Raw genomic sequence first — 18,017 nt, forward strand, 5'->3', positions numbered from 1 at the left:
AGATTAAAAAGAAAGAAAAACAATCTGAATGTATCTATGTGTCTATATATAATGTGTCTCTGCTCTATTGAGAGAAGTCAGAAATCAGTGTAAAGAAAATCCAAGCGGCCGTTGATTCAAAACCAAATAATGAGGCGCTAGCTTGCAGTAGGACCACCTCTCCTCATCTCCTTACTATTGAAGATCAAAGCACTTCAAATGAGCAGGAGGTGGAAATACACATGGGATGAGAATGGTGCCGAGAAATATGATGATGATGAGGCTTATTAAAGCTATATACTTTCTACAGGCATCTAACACAAGGCAGTGTAATCATTTGATTAGTGAAACAAGAGTACATTGATGGTGTGCCTTGCTGCCAATAATGGTAACAGCCACTAGTTTTGTTATGGTTTATAAAACTCTTGGTCTGTGGTTCCTCAAATGTCAAAGGGCAGAGTTGGCATGAATAGTTAAGTGTGTAATCACTTCTCCGCTATTAGGACTGCAGGGAAAATGTGTTTGAGACAGTGGGTCTGTTAGAAGAAGTGGCTATTTCATGCTGATGAGAAGTCATTGAGAAGATAAAGAGGAAAAGTCAAGGGGCTGAAGCTTACAATGAAGAGCAGTAACTGTTGACACCTAGCAGATGATGGATGAGGTGCATGTGGACGAGAAGAATGAAACTGAACTGCATGCACATTCAGACAGATGAAATCAGATTTATATTATGAGGGATAATGTACAGTCAGTAGGTGAGTCCCGAGAAAAAATGCAAACAGGTCTGTTGGAGACAATGTTATACATATCTCACAATACAGATGACTTTTAAAAATAACTAATACTTTTCACTGATTACATTGATTAAAAATAACTAATACTTTTCACTGATTACATTGATTAAAAATAAATGTATTGTAAGTTTTCTAAAATGTTATGTTTATATATGCAAATGAGACATTATTTAATGAAATATGCACTAATTTGCATACATTTCTAGTACAAAAATCTGAACACTGGATGAAGTCAGTTTTAAAACTCTTGTTTATTTTTTTTATTATTATTTTATTATTATTATAATTTTTTTTTTTTTTTTTGACATATTAGAGTGAAATGCTTTTACAGAGGGAATTCTGGGTATCTATTTTTGTCACTCCATAATTCAGAAAATAATTTGAACAGCCAGCAAACAATATATTTTCACAATTTTGGGGGGAATAAAATGTGTAAAATCAAGAAAATCCTATATGAACCTATATGATCCTATATGAATTTTAGCCTCGGTAAAAACCATCAGAATGTTTTCTTTCCATTAGTCTAAAAATAATAATAATAATAAATAATCAGTTATTTTACATAAATGGGTTCCTCATCCTTTGGCTGCCAGTCAGAGGGAAGACGTCTGCTGTGTCCAGCTGTGACAGGAGCGTCTGGTGCAAATGGGAATCCGTGCTTTGAGAACACACACAAACACAAACAAAAGCCGTTTTACATCTTGTGAAAACATTTATTTTTCTGTGATAAATGGTTAATAATCAGTTAACATTAAGGGATGTGTGCACGATCACATGCATATTATTTCACTGACAAAAAAGAAGATTATCAAGTCATTGAGAATAAAATTAGTATGTGAATGATTAACCTCAAAAAATACATTTAATTAAGTCTATTATTATCACTGTTTTGTCAAATTAATCAACAGAAAAATTAAATATACACTTAGTTTATGAAAATATATATTTAATTTAATGGTGCATGAATGGCTTATAAACGTATGGGTTTTAAAGAGGGTTTTAGAACTTAAGTACATCTTTGTATATCATTTCATTCTCTTGTCCATTAAATATATTGAATGCACTGATAAGCATTTATGATAAATACTTGAATGCAATTTCAGTTGAAAGGTGTATAGCATGTATTTAAATGGTTTCTATTTACACATTCGCAATGAAGTTGCAATTTAATATTAATTTCAAATACACCAACTTTGTAATATTGAATATGTGCTTTAGTACATTGTGTTAGTCAGCACTTCAAAACAAATGTGTTTATTCAATGCATGCAAATAGTTAATAAAATGATTTAAAATGCATGTTAAATGTTTAATTTTAAATGGATATTGAGAGGGTGACTTTTAACATGTCCTTTTAAATCATTAATACAGTTTTTTATTTTATTATTATTATTTTTATATATTTAAAGTGCACAACAAGTATCAATACAATTAAGCAGGAAATTCAAAACGTGGTTGTGGTGTTTGAAAAAAAATAATACAGTTTACAGAACATTTTAATAATGAACTGTATAAACAGATGAAGGCATTCTTTTATCTCACAAGAACATTTTGAACAACAACAACTCATATTTTCACATATGACTTTTCATGAATCTTACCATGGTAACATAGATGTCGTCTGAACTGTTGGGAGGACTGTTCACATCTGCCAGATCAGGCATAGAGCTGTACCCCACCTGAGACACAAAACAAGCTGAAAAGTCATCTTCAAAACCCATACAACAACCAACAAAAATAAAAATAGATAAACATTCCAGAATCAAACCTCAACCACTGTTTTATTCAATTAACCATTAAGCATAAATGAATGCAAATGTATTTAGTAATTGACCTTATTAAGTACAGAAAGGAAAGAGAGGAAATGAGAGCAGACGTGCAGAAGGAAGTTGTAAAGATAGTGTGTTACTTTGTAAGCCATTCTCTTGTCTTCTTTCTCAGTGCTGGTTTTAACTTCTTCTATATTTTGCCTAAAAGAAAATGAAGCACAACATGAAGCCAAAAAAAAAGAAAAAAAAAAATATTCTCACAAGCTGCTATATCTCTCTGTGATCTGACAATGACTTACTTTGAGTTGTTTTCTCTCTGGGTTGATCTGCAAGCCTTCCTCCCCAAAAACACGGTTCCAATTAGTAACACAAACCCAGACACTGACGCCAGGGGCAGCCACCACGGAGGAGGTTCCTGCAGATGATTCACATCTGGACTGTTTTTCCTGCCCAGTACTGAAGAAAATAAAGGGGGAAATTGAGTTTGGAGCTCTTATACAAACTAATCCACATAAAGAAGCCTTTAAAATATTAGTATTGTATAAACTTTAACAGGTGTTTACTGTATGCTATGCATCACAACTGTTATTTTATTTTATTTTATTTTTAGCAAGCTGATATCTGAACACATAATCCAAAGATGACTCAATAAGTAATATGCAAAAAAAAAAAAAAAAAAAAAAATGGAGTCTTTAATATTTAAATGTTTTTGAAAGAAGTCTGTTATGCTCACTAAATTATAAACTGAATTAAAACTGAATTTTCAGCAGCCGTTACTCAGTAACACATGAGCATACAGAAATACTGTAATAAATGTATATTTCATGCTAGTTAATACATTAATGTAAAAAAAAAATAAAAAAAAAAATTCACACCTTATTGCAAAGTGTTACCAGTAACTTAGAACAAATAAATGGTGGAGAAAAAAATAAAATAAAAATAAAAATAAATAAATAAAATCTACCTGATCGCACAAAAAGGTGTGTTTGATTCTTGTGGAATCTGCCATTGAGACGCAATCTACAAAAATAAGTTCCATTGTTCTCATGGGTCACGGATGAGAGATGTATATCAAAACTTCCTAATATGACATCTCCCTGAAAAAATACACCAGGAAGTGGTACAGTTCGATTTCTGATGTAGTAGATGATAGTTTTTGGCTCAGAGGAGATATCCTGTGTTTAAAAAAAAAAAATACAAAAAGTGCCAGACACTTAGGTTTAAGTTATTATTATTATTATTATTATTATTATTATTATTATTATTATGAAGAAGAATAAGAAATTGTTGTATAAAAAGAGCAAAGTATATCTGTGTTGGTCTGTTTCCTTAAAAATAAACCTACTTTGAATTCCCACTCCACGCTAAGAGACATGACATCCAGAGGTCCAGGACATTGACAGAAATTACACGACAAATAGACATCTGTCCCAGCATTAACCTTCTGGTCTGGACTGGTCATCACACAACCACAGGCTCCATGTACTGTCAACCCAATGAGTGCATATTATTATTATATTAAATGCTTAATATGCCTGATATAATGAAAATAATGAATTTGTGCTTACCTGTAAAGATAAATACTATGAACAGGTACCACATAACTGAGCATAAATACTTTTTTTTTTCTTTATAAGAGAATGCAGAAATATCTATATTTTAAATGAAGAACAGAAATTCCAAGATCCAGAAGAATCTTGTATATGCACTCTCACAGCTCAACATTTCTTTGCTGCTATCAGGGAAGCGCTACTCTGTTTTCTGGCTCATTCTGCGTGGTTAATTATCAGTGTTTGAAACAGTTACCACTTCCTCTTTGACATGAAAAACATGATCTAACTAATACAGATGTATCTCCTTTGTAGAGTTTTCTCATGTAAACAGCAAACATGAACACAGTTCTTTTGGGGCTATAGTTTCCTTTGACCGGTTCATATCCATCTTATCCTTAAAAATAGTGACAAGTGCATTATTCAAAATATCTGTTTGGTGTTCCAAAGAAGAAAGAAAGTCATTCAGGTTTGTAAATGACATGACTGTAAAAAAAAAAAAAAAAAAAAAAAAAAAAAAAAAAAAAGGACGTAGTGTCCGTGACCTCACTTGTAGGTTTCTGGAGAGTATTTTTGAAGCCTAAAGTTGGCGGAGCGGGATGTCACCGTCAGATAATTGAAAATGGGCAAAGAGGCGGGACTTGGGTGGAGCTTGTTGCTGAAACCACGTGACAGTAGCAGAAAACCACCTGTCAGACATGTCAGTTAGGCTTAATATAATTTAAACAGATGAGCAGAGCTGGGTAGATTACTTATGAATTGTAATCAGTTACTGATTACAGATTACATGAAAAAAAATTGTAATCAGTAATATGATATCTTAGATTACACATTTTTGGTAAAGTAATCCGATTACTTTTGGATTACATTTAGATTACATTTGAGCTAACCCTTATTTGATATCACCTTATTTGACATCATCTTGTACTTTTTATACTATATATATATATATATTTAGCAAAAAAAAGCCACTATAGTATACCTTATTTGTCAAGTGCAATATATGGACAGTTAATACTTAGAAAATACTCACACTAATTTACCTTGATGTTAGAGTTTGCTAGTAACACTGTAAAAAAAAAAAAAAAAAATCACATCTTATGATTTTAAAGCATATTTAAAAAACAATATTGAAAAACGTGAAATTCACAGCAATATCACCACTAGGTAAAATATTTAATCTAAAAAAACAAGAAAAAAACAAAAAGTGAATAAGACTGTATCAATGAAAAAACATCAAACAATATAGCTACTGTCACAGCCACACCTTCTACACTCCCGGAATCGGACACTTACGCCACACCCACTCGTCCCCAATCACCCGAATTCTGAACTCCTGTGCATCATCACCAGAACCACATATAAAGCCATCAGTCACCATCACTCATCGTCTGGTCTTGCACCGATCTCCTCGCTTGCCTGAACGCCATTATTAAACCTACCTGAACTCTTGAACCCTCTTCATCCTCGTCAGTCTTCCTGTCCCCATCGTCTTCATCTGAGCACCATCTGGATCACCGTTCACCATAAGGGAAGTTGTGTTGTCACCTTTCTATCCACGTGTCAAGATTCACCTGTGTCTGAAACCTCTGATTCACATTAAACTACCTTATCACTGAATCCTCTGTGTCCTCGTCTGTGTCTGACAGCTACACTGCGAACGTGAATTTTGAAAAAGACTAAACTCGCTCAGTGGTGACATTTCTATCCATCTCAAACCATTTTAAGTGCAAAGTAACAAATAGGAAAAGACAAACAATAACAACATTACAAAAATGAATATTAAAGAGGATGAAACTCACAGCAATAACATTGCTAATACAGGGCTCCAGATTAAGCTTTTACATGAGCTTGTCCTTCGGACAATCAATCATTTACTTGTCCGAGTAAATAAGTATACTTGTCCAGGGAAAAAAAAAAACGTGTTTGATTTTTGGCACAAATGTAATTTATTCTGAAACGGTCTCATCAGTGCTCTATCAGGTATTACTTTAATTATTATATTTTTATTTTACTGTCAATACATTATCTGTTATTATGCTGTGTTCACACCAAATGCAAATAGAGCATCAAATTCACGTCTACCACTTCTTGTTTGCCGCGTCTAGAGCGAAATAGACGCGCATAGAAAGAAGAAGTTTGAAGCAAAATTGACGTGCCTGAGCGAAATCCTAAATTTTGGTCAGTTTACTTGTCCGGTCTGGCAAGTACAATTCTCTTTCACTTGCCCCTTCACAAAATCCACTTGTCCCGGACAAGCGTTGATGTCGAGCCCTGGCTAATATATACAGATAATTTCCAGGTCAAATATTTCATCTCAAAACACTTGAAGTGCATAAGGTAGTAACAATGAAGAAATATCAACATTACAAAAATATTTTAAAGGACATGAAATTCCCAGCAATAACTTTGGTAGGTCAAAGATTTCCATTGACAGCAAATTAATCAATGGTAGGCAGAGTTTACACTGAATAGTGACATTTTGCCATGTCTTAAAAAAAAAAAAAAAAATGTAATGATGTCTGAACATCCAGTGATTAAAGGCTGCGTTCCCCTCCATATTCCTTGCTGATTTCTTCTGAGCGTGATTCTGACACCCCTCCCCCTCTCGCCGAAAAAACTCGAAGAATCACGAAAGTATGTAAACAGCAGGTTTGTGAGGAAAAATATAAACGTTAAAAAAAAAGAAACTTAGGAGAATCCATGATTTGTGAACGACTTATTACCATTGTGTAAATAATATGTAATCATGTAATCCATAAAAAAGTAACTGTAGTCTGATTACGTGTATTTTAAAAAGTAGTTTACTCTAATTGCAAGTACTTGAGTTTTGGAATCTGATTACGTAATCCAGATTACATGTAATCCGTTACTAGCCAGCTCTGCAGATGAGCTATAAAAATATTCATCTCTCACAGTTGTCATCAAGGGCAAATTTAGCTATATAGACCAAAGCCACTTTTTGTACCAGATTATAAAAAATATATTTCTCTGCTTTAAAGTTGGGTATTTTAACATGGGAGGGTCTATGGGATTGACTCCCTTTTGGAGCCAGGCTCTAGCAGCCAATTGATGAATTGCATATTTATTCACTTCTGTCTTGGTTTCAAGTCAATCTTGCTTTACTTTTAGTGCTAGGAAGAAACTTGTGGAAGCTACTTTTCTGCCTGTAATTGATTATGGAGATATATTGTACATGCATGCTGCATTTTCCATCCTGCGTCATGTAGATTCAGTTTACCATGCATCACTACGATTCATAACAAATACAAAGTCCCTTACCCATCACTGCATTCTTTATGATTTAGTTGGTTGGACATCACTTAAAATTCGTAGACAACAGCACTGGTATATCTTTATTTATAAAGCTATACTTGGCAAATTTCCACTGTACCTCTGTAACCTCCTCTCTGTTTGCTCTGGTACCTATCAGCTACGCTCCTCAAAGTGGTTGCTTTTTAATGTGCCACGAGTTATAACCGAATTGGGAAAAACTGCCTTTTCTTATTTAGCACCTTGGGGGTGGAATAATCTACAAAAAGAGCTAAAGTTAGAAACCCTTATGTCCTTAAATGAATTTAAAACTACTATAAAGAGTGTTGTGATGGAGACATGTTCTTGTTTTTCTTAAGAGTCTCATTGTGTTTTATATTTTTATTTTTAATATTTTGTACTTCTTTTATTGTTAAAATGTACTTTAGTGTTTGTTATGTATGCATTTGTTGTGATTTGGCTGCTACCTTGGCCAGGTCTCTCTTGTAAAAGAGATTCTGAATCTCAATGGGACCTCCTGGTTAAATAAAGGTATAATAATAATAAAAGTGACAGACCGTAAAGTTGCTGCTTGGTAAATGATGACCATAACTTTAAGGAATGGATTTCAGTCAAATGAACGCAGTCCACCTTGCACAAACAGTGAAACAAATCTACTTCGCCCTCTAGTGTATCATTAGATGTCAGCTATATTTGAAAAAAAAGCAAAATGCGTTTTCCTCAAGAGAACATAGACATTGATCAAATCACGTTGATAGATTCTTTCTTTCTTTCTTGATTCAGCACTTTTGCTCTTACAAAACATTTAGCCATTTCTGCCGATTGTCAGATGATGATGTCATTACACCGGTCAGAAATTTCATCGGCATTGTAAAATGAATTTTTCATGCATAAAACATGAGCATTATGCTGCAATAGAGACAACGTTTGTTGTCAAATTGAAACAGTGCTTATACACCAGCAATCTGAATCACTTATGATTGAATCTTTGAATTATTCATCTGATCAGTGAGTCTATTCATGAGTAAGAGAATATATAATCAATTCTTTGTTACTGAACACATGCAATGGCCAGATGTTTGAACTGAACAAGACTTTAATATGTATTCTCTAATCAGAGTGATTGTATTAGGCAAGATGCAACAGTGGCAGTATTCACTGGATGTATTGCTGTTTGGATATGTGCCAGCTGCAGCATCTAGTGACATTTGTAAATGCTAATAACAAAGACTGTTGATTTTCTCAATACCCTTTATGTATATGCAGTGTGACACTTTTTGGTGGTTACTCAATTAATTCCTTGAGAAAGTAAAATGATGACAATAAGATATTCATACTCCTGCAATGGTTTATGTTACCATTTATACACCTTCTCTCAGGGCAGATAATTAAACCAATCTTTACAGCTAATCTACGTTTAATGGTAAAGTTAATCCAAAATGAAAATGTAAATGTAATTTATTACAAAAACTAATACAAACACTTATGCATGCATTTAAAAAATCAGGAGAGAAATATGCACATAGTGAATCAGTAGAGGAATATGCACGTAGTAGCAGAGGATCCATTGGTGAGCAAGTGATGAAATGCTACATTTCTCCAAATCTGTTCTGATAAAGAAACAAACTCAGCTGTATCTTGGGTTGGCTGAGGGTGCATACATTTTTTTTTCTTTTGGTGAACTATTCCTTTAATGAAAACAGAATATACAGATGCATTAAAATTAAGTAGATAGTCGTGGAAAAGCTCATATATTTTAGTAATTTAACTCAAATTGTGGAACTTGTATATTAAATAATTTAAATGCACACAGACTAAATTAGTTTAAGTCTTTGGTTCTTTTAATTGTGATGATTTTGGTTCTCATTTAACAAAAATCCACCAGTTCACTATCTCAAAAAATTTGAATATGTTGACATGCCAATCAGCTTATCAACTCCAAACACCTGCAAAGGTTTCCCGAGCTTTCAAAATGGTCTCAAAAAAGTTTGGTTCACTAGGCTACACAATCATAAGGAAGATTTCTGATCTGACAGTTGTCCCGAAGACAATCATTCACAAGGAGGGTAAGCCACAAACATTCATTGCCAGAGTGCTGTATCCAAGTATGTTAACAAAGTTAAGTGAAAGGAAAAAGTGTGGAAGAAAAAGATTGCCAAGCAAATCAATTCAAGAATTTGAATGAACTTCACAAGGAATGGACTGAGGCTGGGGTCAAAGCATACAGACATGTCAAGTAATTTGGTTACAGTTTTCATATCCCTCTTGTTAAGCCACTCCTGAACCACAGACAATATCAGAGGCATCTTACCTGGGCTAAGGAGAAGAAGAACTGGACTGTTGCCCAGTGGTCCATGGTCCATAGTTTCAGATGAGAGCAAATTGTGTATTTAATTTGGCGTCTGGAGGAAGGTTGGAGAATCTCATAGCCCAAGTTGCTTGAAGACCAGTGTTAAGTTTCCACAGTTTGTGATAATTTGTGGTGCAATGTCATCTGCTGGTGTTGGTCCATTGTGTTTTTTGAGTCACTGCACCCGTTTACCAAGACATTTTGGAGAACTTCATGCTTCCTTCTGCTGACCAGCTTTTTGAAGATCCTGATTTTCCATCAGGATTTGGCACCTGTCCACACTGCTAAAAGCACCAAAAGTTGGTTAAATGACCATGGTGTTGGTGTGCTTGACTGGCCAGCAAACTCACCAAACCTGAACCCCAGAGAGAATCTATGGGCTAATATCAAGAGGAAGATGAGAAACAAGAGACCAGAAAATGCAGATGAGCTTAAGGCCACTGTCAAAAAAAACCTGGGCTTCCAGACCACCTCAGCAGTGCCACAAACTGATCACCTCCATGCCACACCGAACTGAGGAAATGATTAATGCAAAAGGAGCCCCTACCATGTATTGAGTACATGAACGGTAAATGAACATACTTTCCAGAAGGCCAACAATTCATTAAAAATGTTTTTATTTTATTTTTTATTGGACTTTTTTATTGAGCGTCTCCGTTAATTGTCATCAACAGCAGCTGTCTGTCACTCATTACACATCCCTATATAATGGCTTGTCTAACGTCTTGTGTTCATGAGAGCGTTGTTTCCTGTTTGTAACCTGTACCTTGCTTTCTTGTGTGTTTCTGCGTTGAATGTCCGTGTTTTCCCCCGGAACCCCGTCCACTCTTCGCAACCACCATCAAGCAACACTACTTACACTGTTAGAAATGTCTGTAAATTTAACAGTATTTAACTGTAAAATGAACTGTATTTTACTGTAGGACAGTTATACAGCATATTACTGTATTTTAAAGTTACATTTTGGGGAATACCCTCTTGGCAACACTAAATTACAGTATTTTTAATTTACTGTAAATCTAAATACAGTAAAGAAAAAATGAGCGCGAAACCTGACCAATCACAGATCAAGTTTTATTTCCCACTTGGAGAAAGAAGAAAACAAGACACACAGATGCGAAAAGAACCAGTCAGATGCAAAGGTGGGTACAAATATTACTTCTTTTACTTTAAATATATTATATCTTTGGTTTAACTAAAACAAAAATATAAATAAAAATAACGCTGCCACTGTATGGCGCGCAGTCACCTCACATTTATGCTGTGAAGAGAGCTAGAGAGAGTTGTGGTGACACTGTGCAAACATTCATATTTCTTTCCTTTCTTTCCCTTTTCTGAACGTTTCACCGTCAAAATATGGACATTCACGGGTCTCTGCCTTGGGTTTGACCACTCCAGGAGCTGGTGAGTGTTCATGTGAACTGTTAGCCGAACAACAAAGCTTTCGTGGATTTAGCTTAAAGTCAGTCAGATTTTTTCCCGCTATTATCGCTTGCTGTTAACTGATTACCTCATATAAATGCACGTCATGCTTGTAGTGCTAGAGTAAACCCGCAATGTTCGTGTCGTGTACAAACACTGGCGTCTCTGTGGAGACATTATACGCGTTTATTAATCATGCCAAAGGGCATAAAAACACGGCGAATTTAAGGTTTTCGTGTGCAGTTCCTGAATGCTCATACACTTTCCGAAGCCTCTCCGCCCCTCAGTCTCACATTTAACGTTACCGCAAACACATAAAGTTAAGGAAACTAAACAACCAAGAGAAAAATATGTCTACTTCAAATGTAAAATTTGTTCTGTACATCAGCATCGGGAGAATAACATAATCTCGTTCGCGAAAATGCGCCGCAAATGGCACAGAACACAATGGAAATGTTTTCAGGGGACCCCAGTAAGTGACGAACCCGACTGTGTACATCCAATGCGCGATCAACGGCTGTCCGAATTCATTCACAGCTTCAAGTGAACCGTATTAGTGGACTAATGTAGAAATGAGTGAATGAGTGTTAAGGGGGCGATTTCGGATTTAGCCAACGTAATTTCCTCATTATTTTAACCTGGGATGTTCTCGTGACAAAGCAGCATGGTGTCTATCAGCTTAATAGCTGTACTTAGGACATAAATGTCTTATTATTGCTGTTAACATAACTGTTGCAAATAAATACATTTTATACAAAAAAAGTTTTCGTAATATGCTTTATTTATCTGTGTGTGTCTCAACTTTAAAATTAGCTGTTTCATCTTTGGACCCTATATTACCTTACATTTCTTACCTATGAAACTTATTTAAACATAACATTACAATTTTTTTTACAATGTTACTAATGTATAGATTAATATCTCACCCTCATGTTCTTTTTACATTTTTTATATTGTATATAAAGTTGTATGTCATAAATATGTAATCTCTGTATTTTTTGCAAGAAAACAAAAGTAGACGTTGAGTACTAAACATGCTCCATCCGGGTTCGTCACATATTGGGTCCCCTGGAAATATTTCCGTTGTGTTCTGTGCCATTTGCAGTGCATTTCTGTATTTGGTTGTGTAGTGAGTATTTGGTTGTTTTGTTAGACATTTTTCACATCAAATGATCTAACTTTTTTTTCTGTTATGTAAAGGTTAAATGTTAACCCTGACAACAGCAAGTGCTCCTCAAAGTTCCACGTCATCAAAAGAAGTGGGAAGATGTTGCAAAGGAAGAACTCTGGTCTGAACCCTCATGTATCCTCCTTCATTAAAGGGATAGTTCACCCAAAAAAATAATTCACCCATTAATAACTCACCTTCATGTCGTTCCAAACCCGTGAGACCTCCATTTATCTCCTCTGTCCCTCTATTGAAGCTGTGTGTTCGGTCTGCTGTCCATGTCCAGAAAGGTAAGAAAAACATCATCAAAGTAGTCCATGTGACATCAGAGGGTCAGTTAGAATTTTTTGAAGCATCGAAAATACGTTTTGGTCCAAAAATAGCAAAAACTACGACTTTATTCAGCATTGTCTTCTCTTCCGTGTCTGTTGTGAGAGAGAGTTCAAAACAAAGCAGTTTGTGATATCCGATTCGCGAACGAATGACTCCATGTAATTGGATCCTTTTGAACCAGTTCACCAAATCGAACTGAATCATTTTAAACGGTTCGCATCTCCAATATGCATTAATCCACAAATTACTTAAACTGTTAACTTTTTTTAATGTGGCTGACACTTCTGAGTTCAAACAAACCAATATCCCGGAGTAATTCATTTACTCAAAAAGTACACTGACTGAACTGCTGTGAGGAGAGAACTGAAGATGAACACCGAGCTGAACCAGATAACGAACAAAATACTGACTAGTTCACGAGTCAGCCACATTAAAAAAGTTAACAGCTTAAGTAATTTGTGAATTAATGCGTCCTGGAGACGCGAACAGTATAAAACGATTCAGTTTGATTTGGTGAACTGGTTCAAAAAGATTCGGTTACATCGAATGATTCATGAACTGGATATCACAAACTGCTTTGTTTTGAACTGTCTCACAACAGACCCGGAAGAGAAGACAATGCTGAATAAAGTCATAGTTTTTGCTATTTTTGGACCAAAATGTATTTTCGACGCTTCAAAAAATTCTAACCGACCCTCTGATGTCACATGGACTACTTTGATGATGTTTTTCTTACCTTTCTGGACATGGACAGTATACCACACACACAGCTTCAATGGAGGGACTGAGAGCTCTCGGACTAAATCTAAAATATCTTAAACTGTGTTCTGAAGATAAACGGAGGTCTCACGGGTTTGGAACGACATGAGGGTAAGTTATTAATGACCTAATTCAGATTTTTGGGTGAACTATCCCTTTAAGGAGTTTCTGGATTTCAGCTGGCAAAACTATTAAGCTACTAAGAGCAAATACATTCTACACAGGAGTTTTCTGAATTAGTAAATTTTTAAGATTGTTCTTATTACTGAATCTGTTCATGTCTGTTGTTTTAAAATGCTCTTAATATGAAACGTTTATGTATAAATGAAATGTATTCAAGTTTTTGGAAAACTGAAAATACAATCTGCAAGAATATTAAAATGTTATTTCAAGTATTACAATTTAACTATTAAACCAATAAAAGAAGTTAAACAGTCTTTTGTTTCTTTTTATAGTTTTTACTACTGAGACATGAGACCTGTTGAAATACAATAATTTGTAAAGTTTTACAATACATAATAAAAGTGAACCAATTACAGTAAATTTCACAGTGTAAAGTAATATTTTATTGTATTAAAATATATAAAAGGAGAAAAAAAACATAATTGTGTTTTACAGTAAAAAAATATATTACTGCAAATACATTTACAGCAAGTTAAATGGTACTGTAAATATGAATACAGTATTTTTACTGTAAGTTTAATTTACAGTAAGTTACTGGCAAACTGCTGCCAGTAAGTTACTGTAATTTCTACAGGAAATTTTTTACAGTGTACCTTTGGGTCTCACACTTGCTTCCAGCTCCTCCTTCACCCAGTCATCACAATGTCAAAATCATCACAATTAAAAGAACCAAAGACTTAAACTATTTCAGGATGTATGCATTTAATTTAATACACACAATTTGAGTTAAATTACTAAAATAAATAAACTTTCCCACAACATTCTAATTTATTGAGATGCACCAGTATGTTGCTGACATGCAAATGTAGATGATCATATGTTAATATATTCATCTGTTTGACAGCAGAGAGAGCCCTTTTTAATATTATTATTATTATTTTTATTTTATTTTTTTTGCAATGTTATTTAAATAAATGGTCTTTTTGCCTTTAAGAATAAAAATAGATTCATCTTCCATACAGTGGCTGAAATAGCAAAAATCCAGGCAATAAATGAGTCTGTCTTCAGTTTACAGTAACAGTATGTGTTCCTTCCACTGACAGCTTGTTATTTTTGAGGTAACTGGCTGGTCCCATCACAAAGCATACATGTTCAATGTTGTACCTTTAATGCTGCTCATAGATTCACAGTGTGAAGTTGGTAAATTTTGGCATGTGAATTAGTAAAAATTACCAAATGTTTTCATAAAACTGCTGACATTAATTTCTTAAGAATGTATGTATTTTATCTTCAAGGTACTAGGGAAGGCTGTTGCTCAGCAACTGAGCTCACTCTTGCCCAGAAACAACACTTGTGAGATGTTCGACTCAAGTTATATATAATCCTAGAACAAGTGTCTACAGTATATTATTTTTATATAAACACCCAAATAGACAATGAAAGATTGAAAGATACATATCTGAGAAGGTTCATTTCAGAGAAAGTATATGAATGTTTCACTGACTTGAGTGCACTGGATTAACCATTAAATCAGAAGTTTCTTCGGTTGATGGAAATATTGCAAAGGAGTTGACTTTCTTATCACTCAAGTCTCCTTGACTTTTTTATTTATTTATTTATTATTGCAATTGAAGTGATACAATTAAAAATACAGAGATATACAAAATAGTGTACATTACAAAAGGGGGGAAATCAGATGTAATTGACAATGTAGATCACAGAAGCATTGAGGTTTCTGACTGGTTTCTCCTGCATCACCCTCTGCTTCACCTTCTTTTCAATATATGGGGGCTTTACACACTGAACTACCCTGCATTATCGTTTTTATAAAACCTGCTTTTAACCCAGTACACTCCACAAGAACTCTGAATGTGTCTTATGGTTTCTGGCACCAAGACATTAGCAGCAGATCCTTTAAGTTCTGCAAGTTGAGCCTCCCTGGACCGGATTTGGTACAGCACATTCCACAGATGCTCTATCAGACTGAGAAATTTGGAGGAATTTAGAGGCCATGGAAAAACGTCTCAGGTTATGCATGTAACCATGGTTCACCGAGGGTATGAGACGCTGTGTCGGAGGACGCTTTAGGAATGCCCTTCAGTGTAATCGGCTCTGAACCACATGTGTAATCAGTACAATGGATGAGCGAGACGTTATGGGCAGGGTGACGATCTCATGACAGCACTGAGGAGAAACAGCCACCATGTAACACGGTGTACATTGCTCTTCCCCAGAGGGGCCTGCCCTCATAATGTCCTGAGCCATAGCATCAGGACTCTCATAGCAGAAGTCTCCTATTAAAAACGACTGGCAGGGGATGACCGTACTAGCTGCTCTAGAGACCTCTGTAGAGGTAGAGAGCCTCCTAGTACTGCTACGTTTCTGGGCATGGAAGGAAGCACTTGCTGGCAGGGTTGGCAGACTGATCTCTTGAGGCCACTGAGGAGAGATGTGCACCGAGTAATGCAGTGTACACACTCTTTCCCAGAGGGAGCTGGCCATCAAAAAGTCCTAGGCCTTAGGCGTCACAATGAAGACTATACACTGAGAATGATGGTCCACAAAACCGTCTTCTGCTACAAGCATTCGGCCTGGGAGTGCCACTCTGACTCTAGACTCTGCGGAGTACGAGAAGTGACACAACTAGTACGAGGGGCTGGAACACAGTAAGGATGGGGCTGCTCCCACCCAGCAGCCCTTGCTGACTGCCTCAATCTGCTCAGAGAAAGAGAGGTAAACACATGTTCTTACTCGAGAGCCCCTGTATATCTAACGTATCATAGTCAGATAAGTATTTAATTTTATTCTTCAGAATTAAATGAAGTCAAACAACCAGATGACTAAACACGGTCTGATGTAGAAAGAATCAGGTGAAATAATGAAATGATGTAATATACTCTACATGTTGCCTAAGCGAACGAGCAGCTTAGTCAAAATAACGACATCAATCTCCTCAAATAAAGTTTGCCGCTGCAGTGAGCTCTCCCTCAGAGGTAGAAGTAACCGCAGCACAGGCATCCAAGCATCCAAGCATCGAGAACAAGCTTTAGATCTAGCGAACACAGGTGGAGATAGGAAAAGCCATCTCCAACCAGTCCACCATCTCCATCTCTGTTGCCACCATGCCTCAGCAGCATCGGGATGCAATCGCAAGATCACACGCACGGACACACTCCTCGGAGCGTGCCCGACGAGAGCATAGCACTTAACCTCTTCAACTCTTAACATCGGATAAAGAACAATCAGCCCCCCGAGAGCCAAATGCTCGAGTTCCACTCCCCATTAATACTGCTCATTATAATATTAGGCATAATATGCATGTGTAACTGATGCTTGTACAACTGGTGCTTGTGCAACTAGCGAGCTTATTGACGCCCTCTATATCAGTCGCCTCTGAGCAAGACAGGCATAGCATAGTACCATCTCCTCTGGGGGAAGTACCACAGCACGGGCTTCCAAAACCCATATAGCAGGTACCGGATCTGGTGGTTGAGGAAAAAGATAGGGACTTGCCCGTCTACATTCTTTCCACCGGATCCAAAAGCGAAACCCATGAGCACAGCCACTGCTATGCCTCTGCGAAAGTGTGGCTGGCACCACGAGAAACACCAGTAAAGTCTCCCTTCTCGTAGAGAGCCTTCTAAGAGTGAATGCAAAGCAGTAACAAACGCTTGCATCGTGGTCCGTCAATGCCCTCGAAAAGTTGATTCTATGTGCTTCGCTCTCAAGCAGACAACACACAAACTGTGTATGTCCCTACATCAATATCTTTTTCTTTCACGGGCAGGGAAAAACACAGCCTGAATGCTGCCTGCTCTAACACAAAACGTCTCTTGACTGAAGCTTTGACATAACGGTGCTTATCAGTGGACAAACAACATTAAATAAGACTCACAAACAGATAGCGACTGACACACACACACAGAGCACTTGCCGAATGACGAAGGCTGACGCCTGTTTCGCCTCACATGCTTTTAAGCTTCCTGGTCACTACTTCAGTCCGCCCGTAACATCTCTCCCATTCATTGGACTGATTACACACTTAGTTCAGAGCTGGTCATGCTGAAGGGCATTCCCAAAGCATCCTCTAACACAGCTCGAGTTCCTGAAGAGGAACCTTAAATTCTGTCATGTTCCTCAAACCTCAGAGTGCTATCTTTCTTTTTTTTTCAGCTAAATTAGGACATTTCCATCAGGAAACACCACTTTAATGAAGGGGTGTAAATTGGGTACCACAACAGTCTACAGGTAGGTGATAAGTCTCAAAGTCACATCTATGCAGGGTGCCAGGTTTCCCAGATAATAGCACGCGTGTGTGTGTGATACTGTAGATAATCAGATTATCAGGGAGACAATCAGATTTAAAGTAAATAAAATTGTAGGAATGTGCAAGGTTTGCGTTTTTCGTTTTTCTCTGTAATGCCATCAGTACTTTTATTCCACAAGGCCAAAGTGCACATATGTGTGTGTGTATGTGTGTGTGTGTGTGTGTGTGTGT

At 36.3% G+C, this 18,017-nt stretch overlaps 1 protein-coding gene and 1 long non-coding RNA gene across 3 annotated transcripts in view; one reads left to right on the forward strand and one right to left on the reverse strand.

Annotated features, from left to right (window-relative positions):
- LOC128028800 (uncharacterized) overlaps positions 1–17,778 on the forward strand; it is a 47,579-nt gene extending 29,801 nt beyond the window's left edge. Inside the window, exon 3 of the long non-coding RNA XR_008187256.1 lies at positions 17,693–17,778. This is a non-coding gene — a long non-coding RNA (uncharacterized LOC128028800). The remainder of the gene's footprint in view (positions 1–17,692) is intronic.
- On the reverse strand, positions 1,006–7,071 carry LOC128028798 (uncharacterized). Of its 2 annotated transcripts, XM_052616135.1 has the most exons (9): positions 5,534–7,071; positions 5,125–5,160; positions 4,110–4,780; positions 3,887–4,026; positions 3,506–3,716; positions 2,841–2,997; positions 2,682–2,742; positions 2,374–2,451; positions 1,006–1,431 (listed from the first exon to the last, which is right to left on the reverse strand). In XM_052616135.1, exons 3-9 carry the CDS (start codon positions 4,141–4,143, stop codon positions 1,327–1,329), a joined length of 786 nt encoding a protein of 261 aa, XP_052472095.1. In that variant the 5' UTR covers positions 4,144–4,780; positions 5,125–5,160; positions 5,534–7,071; the 3' UTR covers positions 1,006–1,326. The 2 variants fall into 2 exon arrangements, with proteins under 2 accessions (XP_052472095.1, XP_052472094.1); XM_052616134.1 differs by having other exon boundaries at positions 5,125–7,071.
- Positions 17,779–18,017: the final 239 nt, after the last annotated feature.

This window comes from Carassius gibelio, chromosome A15, assembly GCF_023724105.1.
Source record: "Carassius gibelio isolate Cgi1373 ecotype wild population from Czech Republic chromosome A15, carGib1.2-hapl.c, whole genome shotgun sequence".
NCBI lineage: Eukaryota > Metazoa > Chordata > Actinopteri > Cypriniformes > Cyprinidae > Carassius > Carassius gibelio.